The following is a 17,268-nucleotide window of genomic DNA, read 5'->3' on the forward strand; positions in this document are numbered from 1 at the left end:
GTACCTCTGTACACTGCCAATTAAACCCCTGCTACTACAGAATACTGACTAGCACAATGACAGATGTGTATGCCGGACAAAGAGCAGAAGCAGTGAGGAGAGGACTTCTTCCAGTGTAAAAGTCCACATTGTCACATTAATCTCTCCATTTTACTGGGACTGTAAACAGACTGAGAAATGGGAAATGAGTCAAGTAAGTCGGTGTTGTTTTGAGAGTCTGTCTGACTGATTCGTTAAGAAATGGGTAAGTCAGCCATATCGAAATATCTTTGACCCTGCCTGAGATGCCCTGAAGTCTGAACGAGGAACCAAATATGTATGGTACTGTATAGGCTACTACCCAGTCTTCCAGTTACCTCTGCTGACTCTCTCTCACACATATACCTTCTCTTCACCGTATTACTTATTATTTTATTTATTTCAAAAGCCTGACATTTATGTGTAGTATCATCACAACCTCATTGGTCAGTTGAGCTGGTTGGGTTTCGTCCGTTGGTTGTGTTTTGTTACATGATTGCTGTAGACGGAGTTGGTATCCATTAGTAGTAGTAGTATGTGAACACCAGACTTTAATTGTGTTTTTTTGTTCTTCAAGATGGATTTGATGTGAAAACAATTATTGTAATAATGCAAATACTTGCACTCTACACTTCTTAGTGGTTATATTTATCCTGGTTGTCACAGCAATCCTACTCAGCTGGGGAAAGTACCAGACTACAGTGAGAGTAGTTTTGCATGTCACATGTTAAACATGAAGAAAAGAACATGAGTGCTGCACGACGTTCTGCACATTCTGCATGGTAACTGTGGAACATGTGTTGTTTTCCCTGTTTTCATTTGACTCATTGTACCTGCGTTGTTCTTGATGGTGTTATTACAGTGTTGCCCTCTGAGGCTTACACAATAGCACACCATTACCATAACGTTGATCAGACGTTGTGGGGAGGTTTTACAGCCATGTATCTCCCTCCATATTGACCTGTGACCTTTGTGCTTCAGAGAATGTAGGGCGCTTAGTCACCCCAGCCAAAAAGCTGGAGGACACCATCCGCCTGGCCGAATTGGTCATCGAGGTCCTCCAACAGAATGAGGAGCACCATGCAGAGGTGAGTACATTACACACACTCTCTCCTCTGTCTGTCTGTCTGTCTGTCTGTCTGTCTGTCTGTCTGTCTGTCTGTCTGTCTGTCTGTCTGTCTGTCTGTCTCTCGCTCTCTCTCGCTCTCTCCCACACACACACGCACACACACACACATTATGTCTAATATATTCCTATAAAACACTGTGCAACGTGACCAGGGAAAATCCAAAGTCAGTTATTACCAGAGCAGAGAATTATTAACTACAGAGAACCACGGGGCATTTATTCTGTGTCTGACTCTGTGTTTAACAGGCTACAGTCACAAGTACTGGAAATCAGTCGGTACAGTATTCCTATCTCTGTTTTCTTTGACTGGGGGACTTCTGATTGGGTTACTTTGTTTGCTATACATGCCCACCTGGAGGTGAAAGCCAGCGGGGCTTTAATTAACCCTATTACCTCATATTCTACCCTAGGCGCTAGCTAGGAAGTTTTTCCCTGTGATGTCACAGTTGCTTTTCCTGTGAACAAGTGTGTCCCCCACAGAAGTTGCATGGGTCTGGTAGAGCAGTGTAGTACAGTGTGTAGTGTAGTGGAGGTTGGGTGGGATGATGATTCACAGACTCGATCATCCTGTTGTTGTATCACATACTTTTTAGTGGCACATGACTGTATTTGTACTCTTTCCAGAAACGTGAAGAGAATTTACAGACCTCAGTGACCCATTTTTAAACACCAAATGTGTCTATTGATTATGTGGCTAGTCCTAGTGCATGGTTTTCCTCGTGTATATCATGTTTATTCACAAAATAGAATGTTGGCATATTTTTTAACAGACCTTGACCTCTTGAGTATGTTTTGAAACAAAAAAAAAATGTCTCTGTTGTTTTGGATCATTTCTTTCTTTCACTGTCATCATCGCACATTTTCTGCCAAATAACCATTAGAAGGAAAAAGTCAACACGGGGACGCCAACTTTGAAGAAGTGTACCTGACTTAACCCCTTCCTGTTCTCTCATTGTTTGTTTTGTTTGCGGGGAATGTCCGAACAGGGCAAAGAGGTATGTGATAGATCCTGATAACATGACCTCTAACCCTTGCCACCCCCCACCTGCCATGACCCCTAACCCCTGCCACACCCACCTCCCATATTATGTGCATGTCCTGAAGATGCCCAATACCCAGGGATGATCTTAACTGTTCCCATCTTCCTTGTCTAGTAATAGCCTTGTACCCCAACTTCTTCCCTTATAGTTGCTGTCAGCCCGTCCCAGAGAGTTGTGCAAGTGCTTGTGCAACCCAAAGGGTTGCCTTTGGTGATAAGGCATACCCCAACAAGCACTGTGGCAGTGTCCCTGTCTATCATACTTAGACCCCTCCTACTGAAATAGTAGCCTCCCCCACCACCACATCGCCCCCCTCACCGTCTGGTCTGGTGCAGTTTTCTCTGTCCAACCCAACTGCCACAGCCAACTCTGGTCCCATCCTGTCAGGGAAAGACCTGCTCTCTAGTGCTGTGTGTTTGAGGAAAGCTGTGTGACAGGTAAGAGAGGTGATCCAGTCACCTCCACCCAACAAGCTGGTCCTCCTCCATTGTAGACTTGAGTACTCTCAATGGAAAAAGCATGCCATTTGTCAGGGTCAACGTGACCCACTCTATCCCCTCTTGCATTTCTCAAGTGCATTGTTGTGTGAATTTCCCCATTAGAAATGTACACTAACACTGTCAGTAGACCAGCAGAAGCAGCAATAGACACATCTTCCACTTTCCAACTCAGGACCCTCAGTCACCTCATTCATTCAGTTTGAGTCAATTCCATTTTTATTCAACTCAATTGGCGCATCTAATACAATGTTTGTGTATAGTGTATGCCATGTCCAATAAAGACCATTAATTGAATAGAATAGAAATTAAACTGACCCTAACTGTTACTCAATTCAGCATCCAATGTGGAGCATTAGTAGATGAATCCTCCTCGAGGCCTGTAATGAATTTTTTATTTATGGTTATGAGCCTCACCATTTTGACCCAGAGATCCTGTTGCTGGTTGCTGCTGGCGCTGTCATGCCAACCGTCCCATGCCAGAGTGCATCGGAACATTCACATCACAGAGGTGTGACGATGTGAATGGCTGATGGCCAAGGCCTCCAATGGGAAGAGATAGGGGGAGCATGGGAAGCTGAGTGTTAACCTGCATGAGACCAGCCTGTTCCAGACTCTGTCACTCCACTGATTCTATCTATCCTATGGGGAGGCTCAGAGCAGCTCTGTGTGAATGACTTAGTCAAGGAGCCGTGTCTACGCAGTTCTCTGTGTCTCTCTCTGTGGTCCAACAGAACAGTGCACGTTTAGCCGTGCTCAAGCGCAGAACTGAAACACTGCGCTCAAAGCTGTGAAGTGTACCCCAGAGATCTCTGTGTGATGCCTCAGAGGTGACAACTTGACTCTTATTGTGAAAACGAGAGAAGAAAAGAGCCCTTATATAGATCGGTGGAGTAGCATTCTCTCCCTTTTCCTCTAGAGAATGACAGTGCTGTGAGCCTTGTAGTTAGAGATGTGCTTGTATTATATTTGCATAATCTTATCCTCAATTTGTGTTTCTGTCTCTCTCTCTTTGTATGTTTCTCTACCTGCCTCCCTTTTCCCCTCTTTCACCCTCTATTTGTTTTTCTCAAACTTCCTTTATCTTCCCATTCCTCTTCTTCTCTCTCTATCCTCTACCTCTTTCGTTCATTCCCCCTTCTATCCCGTTCTCTTTGTCTATGTATTCCTCTCTCCTCTTTCTTTCATTCCTTCACTCAATCTATCTCTCCTTCCTCTTCTCTCTCTCTCTCTCTCTCTCTCTCTCTCTCTCTCTCTCTCTCTCTCTCTCTCTCTCTCTCTCTCTCTCTCTCTCTCCTCTCTCTCTCTCTCTCTCTCTCTCTCTCTCTCTCTCCTCTCTCTTTCTCTTTCTCCCTCTCATCACTCACTCACTCCACTCACTCACTCACTCACTCACTCAATTCACTCACACTCTCTCTCTTGCTCTGTCTCTCTCTGTCTCTAGGCGTTTGCGTGGTGGTCTGACCTGATGGTGGAGCACGCGGAGACCTTCCTGTCTCTGTATGCGGTGGACATGGACGCTGCTCTAGAGGTGCAGCCCCCTGACAGCTGGGACAGCTTCCCTCTCTTCCAGCTCCTCAACGACTTCCTGAGGACCGACTGTGAGTGCCTCCAACCCCGATCCAGGTCCTGAACTAGGGCTACATTATGAACAGACACGCAGAGCGTTTAGCACTCCAGAACCATACAGCACACACTTAACATGAGTGGAACATTCATGTCACATAGGACTGGGTTTTTATTGAATATTCATTGTGGTTGGTCTTGGCAAACTGGAGAAACTAAAACCTAGAGTTGAGATCTAATGTTACTTTCCCACAGCATGATCCTTTCTGCATTTGACTTCAGTATAATGAAAGGGATGAAGGTAACTGAGAGTACAATAGGGCGCTATGGGAGCCTCGCACTAAGAGCTGAGAGACTAACAGTGAAATGGTTGCTGTGGGCCCTGTCATCTCCCTAATGAACTGCAGTTGCCGTAGGAGCACTGTCCAGGGTGCTGAAAGCGTGACCCAGAAAGAAACACTTACCACTGCCTTTGTGAAGTGAACCTACACTGGGCTAATTGTCCCTGGGGAATGTCTCCTTTTAGCTTGTCAGCCAGGAGTCTGGAAGGAAGTAATGCAGTCTGTTGTTCACCTGCAGTGGCTTAATGGACTTAGACTGGAACAGCTTGTTATGCTCACTTGCTACTGCTGCACAATTGGCCACATTCACAGTGGCATTTTTTTTTTTTAATAGCCGATTGGTTATTCACATTGCAATGATCATAGTTACTAGACCATCTGGATACAAGCCAAACAGAAGGGCGAAATTAATGGTATTCTTCCCCAATTGACTTTTATAATACCAAAAGGCTCCAGTGATCACTGCATGTCAACACATGATGTGTTGGATTTCATAGTGCACTCTTTACATACAGTATAATTGATGTAGCACACATGGACTAATTCCATGTAATACTAGTAATTGTAATTCCCATGACTTTGACAGCATAACTCAACATGCAAACCTCACACGGTGATGAGTGATATGGTCACCAAAATAGCATCCATCTATCCGTGTCCCTCAGGGTCCTCCAGTGGTTTACAGGAGCACACTGACAGAGTATACAATGTCAAAATCTACACTACACACACAGTGCAACATCCCCACAACTACCATTCCATATCACAGGGGCATTTTACACAGAAGGTCATTTGTTTTGTCTCCCCACAGCAGCTAGCTTATATGGCAGGAAATAGCCCTAGCACCAGACAGGCGCCAAAAGTCAGACGCCATTGAAGCAGTTAATGAGGTCTAAAACAGAAGTGGCTGGGGAGAGGGGCGAGCCCTGCATCATCACTTCTGGACAAATACATCAAAGTGTACAGCAGCCGCTCAAGTGGCTAATTGGAGAGCGGCAATCAAGGAACAAAATAAACATCACACCTACTGTGTATCATCGACCTTGACTTCTATACACGCAGCACACACATATAGCCTACACACACAATCACACACACACACACACAGAGAGAGGGAGAGCGAGCGCTCAAAGGGATAAAATACAGACCCACTGTGTGGAGCCGTGAGCCATCGCATTAGCACACACTGGCCTCCATTTTATCTCCCGTGGTCTGTGTTAGCGTTGCCTTTTTACCAGTTGAATGTAGAGGAATCATGCCTTGTCTGAAAATACTAATAGCAACAGATATCCAACACAGAGAATAGTCTAGTACGGTACCTGATAGCGAGGAGCGAGACTACTATTAGCTTCCTTCTGATAGACTCAAAAGCTTAAAGCAAGGGTTCCACAGCATAGCTTTCATAAGACCAGTCCTTTCAAGACAGCGATCACTTCAAGGAAGACAGGAAGGAGAAGTCATTCTCCCTTGGCTGTTATATTGATGATTGTTCCTTTGGTGTTACAATTTAATGAATTACTTAATATATGCTCTTTCCTGTCTCAGATAACCTGTGCAACGGGCAGTTCCACAGACACCTGCAGGACCTGTACGCCCCCCTTGTGGTGCGTTATGTGGACCTCATGGAGTCATCTATCGCCCAGTCCATCCACAGGGGCTTCGAGAGAGAGTCCTGGGAGCCTGTCAAGTAAGGGCACCTCATCATCTAGAATCAACACCCTATTGTAATGATTCGATATCCTGGGTGCTACACAGTTTCTGCATTCAAGTTGGCTATGGCAGAAACTGACTGGCACCCAGAATAGTCAAACTGCAGTAGCCTAAGCATACCTTTCTTCATGTAGGCCAATTAATCAATAAAGGATGTTGGGTACTACCCAACATACAATATAGGTAGATGTTAATATCTTTTCAAACATGAATTACTGTCAATGATTTTAGGCTTTCCTGTTCATGTTAAAATAAATATTCAGATATTTTGGGGGTGATCATTTGTACCATGTATTTGTACATTAAATAGTTTGATATCCACATAAATGATGTATACTGAACAAAATATAAACACAACATGTAAAGTGTAGGTCCCATGTATCATGAGCAACAATAAAAGATCCCAGAAATGTTCCATACGCACAAAAAGCTTATTTCTCTCAAATTTTGGGCACAAATTTGTTTACATCCCTGTTATTGAGCATTTTTCCTTTGCCAAGATAATCCATCCACCTGACAGTTATGGCATATCAAGAACTGATTAAACAGCATGATCATTACACAGCTGCAGCTTGTGCTGGGGACATTAAAAAGCCACTCTAAAATGTGCAGTTATGTCACACACACAATGCCAACGATGTCTCAAGTTTTGAGGGAGCGTGCAATTGCCATGCTGACTGCAGGAATGTCCACCAGAGCTGTTGCCAGAGAATGTAATGTCAATTTCTCTAGCATAAGCCACCTCCAACGTCGTTTTAAAGAATTTGGCAGTACTTCCAACCGGCCTCACAACCTCAGACCACGTGTAGCCATGCAAGCACAGGACCTCCACATCCGAGCTTCTTCACCTTTGGGATCATCTGAGACCAGCCATCCAGACAGCTGATGAAACTGAGGAGTGTTTCTGTCTGTAATAAAGCCCTATTTTGACTTAATAACTAATTTTGATTGGTTGGGCCTGGCTCCCAAGTGGGTGTGACTATGCCCTCCCAGGCCCACCCATAGTTGTGCCCCTGTCCAGTCATGTGAAATCCATAGATCAGGGCCTAATTTATTTATTTCAATTGACTGATTTCCTTATATGAACTGTAAATTATATTTTTGTTCAGTATATAWTTGTGGGCAATTGTGTAAAAATATATGGTAACTATTTACTTTGACTACATATCCATAACACATTTATTACTCATAAGCATTTCATGAACATGTTATAACAGGTCTCAACCGCATTATTAAAGGTTCACTAAATATATCCATAGCATATCTATAGCATATTCATGTCATGCTATGCAAGAGTACATATTTAGGTATCTTAATAGGTGCATCATTACAATGACAGCTTAGTGTCATCATTATGGCTGTTGTCAAAAGTATGCTTCTGCCATACCTGTGTTAGTGAATATGCCAAAAGGCCAAACCACGTTTAGAAAACGATGCTGATATATAGCCTGTACCAGCCCCATCTCCCCCACCGGCCGGTATAGGCCCACGACTTACCTTCTTCTTCTTCTCACTGAGGTCAATGGTGCATAAAGATCCCCACGGGGTTGAATCCTCTGGGTACATTTTACGGATCAAATTGTGTAGTTGAGGGTCATATCATAACTCTTTCATATCTCATTAGCAACTCTCGTTCACATCACAATTAAGTAGGTCATACTGGTCTATAACCCACACATGAAAGGTCTATGTATGTATTCTATGCAGTCAAATTAAAGTAAAATCTGTTTTCACATTCATAAAGCATTTATAGCTATGCACTTCATGGTAATTACCTGTACAGTTTGCCACTGATCTATAACACCGACATTAACGTTCTATGTATGAATTCTATGCAGTCAATATAATATAATTTATATTTTCCCATTCATAAAGCATTTATAAACGTGCCACAATTATCAAAAAGAACACAGACACAACACAGAAAGGAAATATGACATTTTTTATTTACATTTTCTAGATTTAGCACATAAATCAATTGCTGAGGACATTGCCGAAGTATCTTAATATTCAAATTTTTCAGTTCAACTTTTCTTTAATAGATTTAACAAAGATGGATATTTATTGTATTCATATTCAATTCCTCATTTCAGACTCATAGCTAGCAATAACTATTTTAGTATGTAAAACTAATGTAGCTAGCTAGCTAGCTTAGCTCCTGGCAATGTCAACATATTTTCCAACTTTGTCAATAAAAGTTAAACTCATCTTAAAACTCATGACATTTAGTTAACAATGGTAGCTATCTGTATATTTTAAGACATACATTGTACTTTTGGACATTATGAGGTGAAAAATATCTATATCATCTTTACTCCACACACAGTGACACATACAAAGCTTTTCCTCACACTCCATTTGGCAAATCTGACCATAAGTCTATCCTCCTGATTCCTGCTTACAAGAAAAAACTCGAACAGGAAGTATCAGTGACGCACTGAATTTGGAAGTGGTCCGATGAAGTGGATGCAGTTTCGCTAGCACAAACTTGAATATGTTCCGCGATTCATCTGATGGCATTGAAGAGTTTACCACATCAGTCAACATCTTCATTAACAAGTGCATTGACGAAGTCATCCCCACAGTGGCCGTACGTACATATCCCAACCAGAAGCCATGGATTACAGCCAACATCCACATTGAGCTAAAGGCTAGAGCTGCCACTTTCAATGAGTGGGATACTAATCCAGACGCTTATAAGAAATCCCGCTGTGCCCTCCGACGAACCATCAAACAGGCAAAGCGTTCATACAAGACCAAGATGGAATCCTATTACACCAGCTCTGATGCTCGTCAGATGTGGCAGGGCTTGAAAACTATCATGAATTACAAAGGAAAACTCAGTCTCGAGCTGTCCAGTGACGCGAGCCTACCAGACGAGATATATTCCTTCTATGCTCGCTTCAAGGCTAGCAACACTGAACCATGCATGAGAGCACCAGCTGTGCTGGATGACTGTGTGATCACGCTCTCCGTGATCACTTTAAACAGGTTAACGTTCACAAGGCCACAAGGCAAGAAGGATTACCAGGACACATACTCAGAACATGCGCTGACCAGCTGACATTTTCAAACTCTCCCTGACACAGTCTGTAATACTTACATGTTTTAAGCAGACCACCATAGTCCCTGTGCCCAAGAATGCCAAGGTAACCTGTCTAAGTGACTATCACCCCTTAGCACTCACATATGCAACCATGAAATGCTTTGAAAGGATGGTCATGGCTCACATCAACATCATCATCCCAGACACCCTGGACCCACTCCAATTTGCATACCGCCACAACAGATCCACAGATGACTCGATCTCTATTGCACTCCACTCTACCCTTTCCCACATGGACAAAAGGAAAACCTATGTGAGAATGCTGTTCATTGACTACAACTCAGTGTTCAACACCTCCAAACTCATCACTAAGTTAACGACCCTGTGTTTAAACACCTTCCTCTGTAACTGGATCCTGGACGGCCCCAGGTGATGAGGGTAGGAAACAATGTATCCGCCACGTTGACCCTCAACACGAGAGCCACTCAGGGCTGTGTGCTTAGTCTCCTCCTGTACTCCCTGTTCACCCATGACTGCATGGCCGCGCACGACTCAACAACACCACCTCTCCCATGACGTCAGCATGTTTCATATTTAATCATATAAGTTATACAACATGTAGATGTAACTCTGACATATACATTGTGAAATCTCTTAAAGTTACAATGTTTCCGTTATAACGGCTTAAATGATATCACAAAACAATAAATTATCTGACATGATAGTTCTTCCCACATTCTTTGTGTTAGAAATATTGTTTCATTATCCACTTTTGGATGTTGGGAGTTTTGGCGGGAATAATCTCTTTGTAACAAAATGGTTCTTTCCCCTCAATACTGCATGGCAAGGGAGAGAAAGTTCCTGCAAGGTATTTACAAACGTCATAAAACTGGCCATCTCCCCCAGGAGAGTCTTGAAACCTTTGATTAGCCGGCACCTTTGATCTCCATCCAGGAGGGCAAGTCATGGCACTAGTCACTTTATTCCTACCTAGGATATGTACATACAGTTGAAGTCGGAAGTTTACATACACCTTAGCCAAATACATTTAAACTCAGTTTTTCATAATTCCTGACATTTATAGTAAAAAGTCCCTGTCTTAGGTCAGTTAGGATCACCACTTTATTTTAAGAATGTGACATGTCAGAATAATAGTAGAGAATTATTTATTTAAGCTTTTATTTATTTCATCACATTCCCAGTGAGTCAGAAGTTTACATACACTCAATTAGTATTTGGTAGCATTGCCTTTAAATTGTTTAACTTGGGTCAAATGTATCGGGTAGTCTTCCACAAGCTTCCCACAATAAGTTGGGTGAATTTTMGCCCATTCCTCCTGACAGAGCTMGTGTAYCTGAGTCAGGTTTGTAGGCCTCCTTGCTTGCACACACTTTTTCAGTCCTGCCCARAAATTTTCTATAGAATTGAGTTCAGGGCTTTGTGATGGCCAATCCAATACCTTGACTTTGTTGTCCTTAAGCKATTTTGCCACCACAACTTTGGAAGTATGCTTGGGGTCATTGTCCATTTGGAAGACCCATTTGCGACCAAGCTTTACCTTCCTGACTGATGTCTTGAGATGTTGCAATATATCCACCTAATTTTCATTCGTCATGATGCCATCTATTTTGTGAAGTGCACCAGTCCCTCCTGCAGCAAAGCACCCCCACAACATGATGCTGCCACCCCTGTACTTCACGGTTGGGATGGTGTCCTTCGGCTTGCAAGCGTCCCTCTTTTTCCTCCAAACATAACGATGGTCATTATGACCAAACAGTTCTAATTTTGTTTCATCAGACCATAGGACATTTCTCCAAAAAGTACGATCTTTGTCCCCATGTGCAGTTGCAACCCGTAGTCTGACTTTTTTATGGCGGTTTTGGAGCAGTGGCTTCTTCCTTACTGAGGGACCTTTCAGGTTATGTCGATATAGGACTCGTTTTACTGTGGATATAGATACTTTTGTACCTGTTTCCTCCAGCATCTTCACAAGGTCCTTTGCTGTTGTTCTGGGATTGATTTGCACTTTTCACACCAAAGTACGTTCATCTCTATGAGACAGAACGCGTCTTCTTCCTGAGAAATAGCGGCTGCGTGGTCCCATGGTGTTTATACTTGCATACTATTGTTTGTACAGATGACCGTGGTACCTTCAGGCATTTGGAAATTGCTCCCAATGATGAACCAGACTTGTGGAGGTCTACAATATCTGTCTCTTATACACATCTAGATGTGTATAAGAGACAGATCAGAAGCTTCTAAAGCCATGACATAATTTTCGGGAATTTTCCAAGCTGTTTAAAGGCACAGTCAACTTAGTGTATGTAAACTTCTGACCCACTGGAATTGTGATACATTGAATTATAAGTGAAAAAATCTGTCTGTAAACAATTGTTGGAAAAATTACTTGTGTCATGCACAAAGTAMATGTCCTAACTGACTTGCCAAAACTATAGTTTGTTAACAAGAAATTTGTGGAGTGGTTGAAAAACGAGTTTTAATGACTCCAACCTAAGTGTATGTAAACTTCCGACTTCAACTGTATCTACCTCAAATACCTCGTACCCCTGCAAATTGACTCGGTACTGGTACCCCGTGTATATAGCCAAGTTATTGTTACTCATTGTGTATTTTTTCCTCGTGTTATTATTTTTCTAAAAATCTTCGTTTTTCTCTTTGCATTGTTGGGAAGGGCTCGTGAGTAAATATTTTACTGTTTGTCTACACCTGTTCTTTACAAAGCATATGACAATTTTTTTCTTCTTTTATTTGAATTAAGAGACAAACATCATCGCATTCTTTCCATTTTGGATGCACTATCACAGGACAAGCGTGTGAGAGTTGAGTGGTCATTGAAATGACACTTCCTGGTGAACTCTCGCTTCTACAAAAATCATTTAAAAAATMTATTAAACATTTTGTTAACCTTTTTCATGAATGAAAGTATACATTTGTACATTTAAAATAACAAAAATAGCTATTAAAAGCCAGACGAATGCTAGGCTGTCACCCGGAAGCGATGCCACCATGACTTACCTCTCATCTGCAGTCAAAACATAGAGAATGATAGAGGCTTCTAGTTGCCAAAAGGCCGTATTAGCATGAGCAGCGCCATATTAGCATGGSCAGTGCCATTGAGGGCTTCCACCATTTTATTGTAGTCAACTGGGTGGGACTTCCAACTTCGTTGGCTGATCCCTCCTGATGACCTTGTTGGAGTCATGTCCAACCGGGTCATCAGGCGGGATCAGTCAATTGTGAAGAAGAACATTGACTACTTCTAAATGGAGATAGCCTCCATGTCACTGCCTATGCTGTCACATACGCTAGAATGGCACAAATACAAAGATGAGTTCTTTATATATCTCCATGTTCTCTCTTAATTTGTCCTGTTTTAAAAGGTCTGTAATGTGCAAAAGTACAATGTAAACAGTGAAATAGCTAACATTGTTAACAAAATMTTGAATAAGGGGGAAACACTAGCTAGCTTTACCACCTTGTGTTATTACGTTTTACTCACTAAAATAGTTATTGCTAGCTGAATTTGAATGCTTTGAATATGAATCTTTGTTAAATCTATTCAAGAAAAACTAACTGAAAAATGTCAATAGTAGGATTCTTTGGCAATTGTTTTCTAGCTAAAGTTACATATGGAAAATTGAAATAAAATACCATTCTGTGTTGTGTTCGTATTCTTTTTGATAAGTGAGGCATGTTTATAAATGCCTTATAAATGCTTTATGAATGAGAAAATAGAAATGACAGTACATTAACTGCATAAAATTCATACATAGATCTTTAATGTTGGTGCTATAGATCAGAGTGGCAAACTGAACAGGTAATTACCATGAAGTGCTATAAATGCTTTATGGGAAAATAGATTTGACTTTAATGTGACTGCATAGAATTCATACCCTTCATGTGTGCATAATAGACTAGTATGACTAACTTAATTGTGAGAAGGGCTGTTAATGAGTTACGGAAGAGTTATAGTATCAACTACAAAATGTTATCCGTAAAATGTACCCAGAAGATTCAACCCTGTGGGGATCTTTATGCACCATTGACCTCAGTGAGAAGAAGAAGGTAAGTCGTGGGCCTATACCGGCCGGTGGGGGAYATGGGGCTGGTACAGGCTATATATCAGCATCGTTTTCTAAACGTGGTTTGGCCTTTTGGCATATTCACTAACACAGGTATGGCAGAAGCATACTTTTGACAACAGCCATAATGATGACACTAAGCTGTCATTGTAATGATGAATCTATTAAGATACCTAAATATGAGCTCTTGCATAGCATGACATGAATGAACTATAGATATGCTATGAATATATTTCATTAACCTTTAATAATGTGGTTGAGACCTGTTATAATGCGTTCATGAAATACATAAATATGTGTAATAAATGTGTTGTGGATATGTAGTCAAAGTAAATCGTTACCAAATATATTAATTTGTACTAGCAAGATTATTTACTATCTATTTAATTCAAATGTTCCCTATTGCAGCTAAGACCATATGTCTGAAAATGCTGTTGGAAACATTTTTCCTCTGTTTGGTATTCCCTAGTGTTCATATGGTATCCCTTGTATTAATGTCAAAGCTATTTGCTGTCACCATATGTTGAGTTATCAATTGTTAACTATATTTAGTCATTGTTCGCTTCAATGTTGATAAGACACTCTTTACACATCATTTTTCAACATTAGATTTGTCTCTTCTATTCACTGCAACTATACCCTTACTTATTTCAACTTAATGACTACTATTTTTCTTGTAAATTTGCTCTGCCTCACCAATTGTTTTTCTTTTTCTGGGCATTGCTTCACTTTCCCTTTTAAAACACATCCATATTACCACTGTTATAGCACATCTTATTTTGATTTGATTTGATGTCTGTTTCCTCTACACAGGAGCCTAACAAGTAATCTTCCTGATTTGAGTCTACCAAATGTCAAGCTCCAAATGCCCAAAGTACCAAATCTACCACCAGTTAGCCTTCTAACAATGCCTAGCTTTTCTACACCCAACTGGATGGCAGCTACATGTGACTCGGAGTGTGTATTGAGTCTCTGCTGGAGCCTGAAACATGAAAAATGCATGTGTGTTTTTGGCATGAACATGTCACATGTCATCTGAAGTACTGGCTCAATTTCTGGAGATGTACAGGCAATATCCACCAATCCTAATTTAGATGGGGTCAGGTTTGACCTAGTTGATTTGACTTAGTTAGCTAAAGGCAGCTACTCAACAATAGGCTACAATAAAATATTGACACATTTTACTCTACTATTTTACTTTACTTACCGTAGTAGGGCCTGTAGTGCATTTGTAAAACCAACCATGCCTAACGTGCAGAAGTAGGAGAGCTTTGATCAGCCCTAGGGCTCCTGGTGCTTGTCTTTACTGAGGCATGAGCCTCTCAGATACGCCTACTTTAAAACAGATCATGTTCACTCTTCACACCATGATAATGATCCCACTTTTATATTGACGGAATATGAAATGAAGTCCCATTTCATTAGTGATTCTGCCAGTTGTAAAACTCCATGTCTACCTGTTAGCTCTTAGCAGCCCTCCCGGGGGACCAAGGAGAGACACAGCGTGAAGATAATTGCAAAGCTATGTTTAGATATGTTGATCAAAAGCACTTCTTCTGCACCTTGAGGTACACCTGACACATTACCAAAGTGAAACATCTTCAGCACCAGCTACTAAAAATGTGTGAAAGGAGAGAGAGAGATTAAATGAATACATTCGCTGCCAAAATGTAAAGGCACTGTTCTGTCAAAGATAGGCCTGAACTAAAAGCAGGTTTGGTATCTTGTAAATAAGCCATAAAGACTAAGCCAATCTCACCCCACAAAATAAAACTCAAACACAGCCTTGACACAACCACAATGTTGATAATTAGGAAAAAACAGGCTCAGCCTATTCTAAAATATGTAGTAAAACACTGCCTGTGATCTGATGTTCTTTTTCCAGGATCCAAGTTGTCCCAGTGTTCTTATTGTTCTACCTGCAGCCATGTTCATGCCAAGGCCCTAGCATGGGGAGTGGGGTTAGAGTAGGCAGTGTTTCAAAATGGAGAACCATCAATGGCTTTTCATTTTCCTCCGACTGCATGTGTTTGAACTGAAGGGTGGAAAGACACAAATTACTTTTTAAGCTGATTGGAAAACACCAAGAATGGGAAATGCTAAATTACACATCATTATTAAATGAGGCCCTACCCAAGCTAGTGTTTAAAAGTATTGAATTTGTGTCTTTCCATCACATGTATCTGATCTCCAGTCTGCCACAGTGTGCTAGGGAGGATAAGTCCCTGTTTACCCTGTGTTGGAGCTCTTACCTGTGGGCGCTAGTTGTGAGAAGGCCCCTGTGTGTCTGGAGAGACCTGTGTGGCTGGAGAGATCTGCTCTCTCTTTCTGCAGGGTTTGGGGGAAGGGGACAGGGAATGGGAGTGGGATACAGTCTCCACCACCGCATCAGAAAGCAACCCCACCCTTCCTTGTGTGTTTTCCCAGAGTGCACTAACTAACTGACCAACCTCCAGTGTGCATGGAGCCCTACTTTTTCCCTGGTTTTGATAACTACTCAACTCTGAGGTTATTAATTGGTCAAAGACATACTCATGTCTGTTTATTTTTACCATACACTGATTGGGACCTTGATGAACACAATTCATAGAACCTCATTGGCCAGGAATAGATCAAATATATAGTATCTTCCATTCAAAATATTTTAGAACCAATCGGTAAATGGTCAAAATAACCCAAACAAATGGAATCCTGAAACCTAGATTTGCCCATCCTCTCTGATCCTTGATGTAGTCCTCTACCCCCCATGTGTTCTCCTGTTGTGTAACAGTGCTCTAACCTTTAACCTCTTAGCTGTGACCCCTGACCTGTGCCCCGTTCTTCCTGCCCAGTAATGGCTCGGGGACATCCGAGGACCTGTTCTGGAAGCTGGATGCGCTGCAGACCTTCATCAGAGACCTGCACTGGCCTGAGGAGGAGTTTGGCAAACATCTGGAGAGCAGGCTCAAACTCATGTCCAGCGACATGATTGAGTCCTGCGTCAAACGGTGAGAGAACGCTCCTGAATGGGACCCTTGCACTTGCTTACACACAATTACACACATACACAGTCTTGTACAACTAACCTTGTGGGGACACCCAATTCAATCCCATTCAAAATCCTATTTTCCCTAACCCTAACCCTTACCCAAACCTTAACCCTAACCCTAACCCTTAACCTTAACCCAAAAACCTAACCTTAATCCTAAACCTAACCCTAGCTCCTAACCCTAACACTAAACCTAATTCTAACCCTAATTCTAACCTTAAACCCCCTAGAAATAGCAAGTATACATTAATACATCCACACACACAGACATTGTAGGTCCGTGTATAGTGCTCCACAACCTCTCTCCTTTCTCTGTCCCTGTCTCCAGAACGAGGGTGGCCTTTGAGGCCAAGCTCCAGAAGAGCAGTCGGACCACAGACCTCCGCGTGCCTCAGTCCATCTGCACCATGTTCAACGTGATGGTGGATGCCAAGGCCCAGTCAGCCAAGCTGTGTGCCATGGAGCTGGGACAGGAGGTAGAGGATTCCTTCCTCCTTATAGTCTTTAACCAGTCTTAGATCAGACATCAGATACCAGTCTTAGATCAGACATCAGATACCAGTCTTAGATCAGACATCAGATACCAGTCTTAGATCAGACATCAGATACCAGTCTTAGATCAGACATCAGATACCAGTCCACCTCCACCTGCACAGCCTCAGTCCAACACAGTTTCCACCTATTATATTCTAGATGTAATATAACGTAAATCATTCTATTGATGTCTAGTAGTGATTTCTCTTTCACTCTGATTTATATGATATATCACTGAGCATGCTGCACTGGATAT

The 17,268-nt window shown here is 41.9% G+C and overlaps 1 protein-coding gene across 6 annotated transcripts in view; it reads left to right on the forward strand.

Annotated features, from left to right (window-relative positions):
• LOC111969950 (calcium-dependent secretion activator 1-like) overlaps positions 1-17,268 on the forward strand; it is a 184,002-nt gene that overhangs the window by 132,901 nt on the left and 33,833 nt on the right. For 4 of the 6 annotated variants that reach the window (XM_023996350.1, XM_070445574.1, XM_070445575.1 and 1 more), the window contains 5 exons: positions 1,000-1,106; positions 4,129-4,285; positions 6,137-6,278; positions 16,282-16,437; positions 16,807-16,954. In XM_023996350.1, coding sequence (XP_023852118.1) covers positions 1,000-1,106; positions 4,129-4,285; positions 6,137-6,278; positions 16,282-16,437; positions 16,807-16,954 — 710 coding nt within the window. Of the gene's footprint in view, positions 1-999; positions 1,107-4,128; positions 4,286-6,136; positions 6,279-14,263; positions 14,408-16,281; positions 16,438-16,806; positions 16,955-17,268 lie in introns of all 6 variants that reach the window. The other 2 variants (XM_070445576.1, XM_023996349.1) reach the window with 1 other exon arrangement.

Source organism: Salvelinus sp. IW2-2015, linkage group LG11, assembly GCF_002910315.2.
Source record: "Salvelinus sp. IW2-2015 linkage group LG11, ASM291031v2, whole genome shotgun sequence".
In the NCBI taxonomy this organism is placed as follows: Eukaryota; Metazoa; Chordata; class Actinopteri; order Salmoniformes; family Salmonidae; genus Salvelinus; species Salvelinus sp. IW2-2015.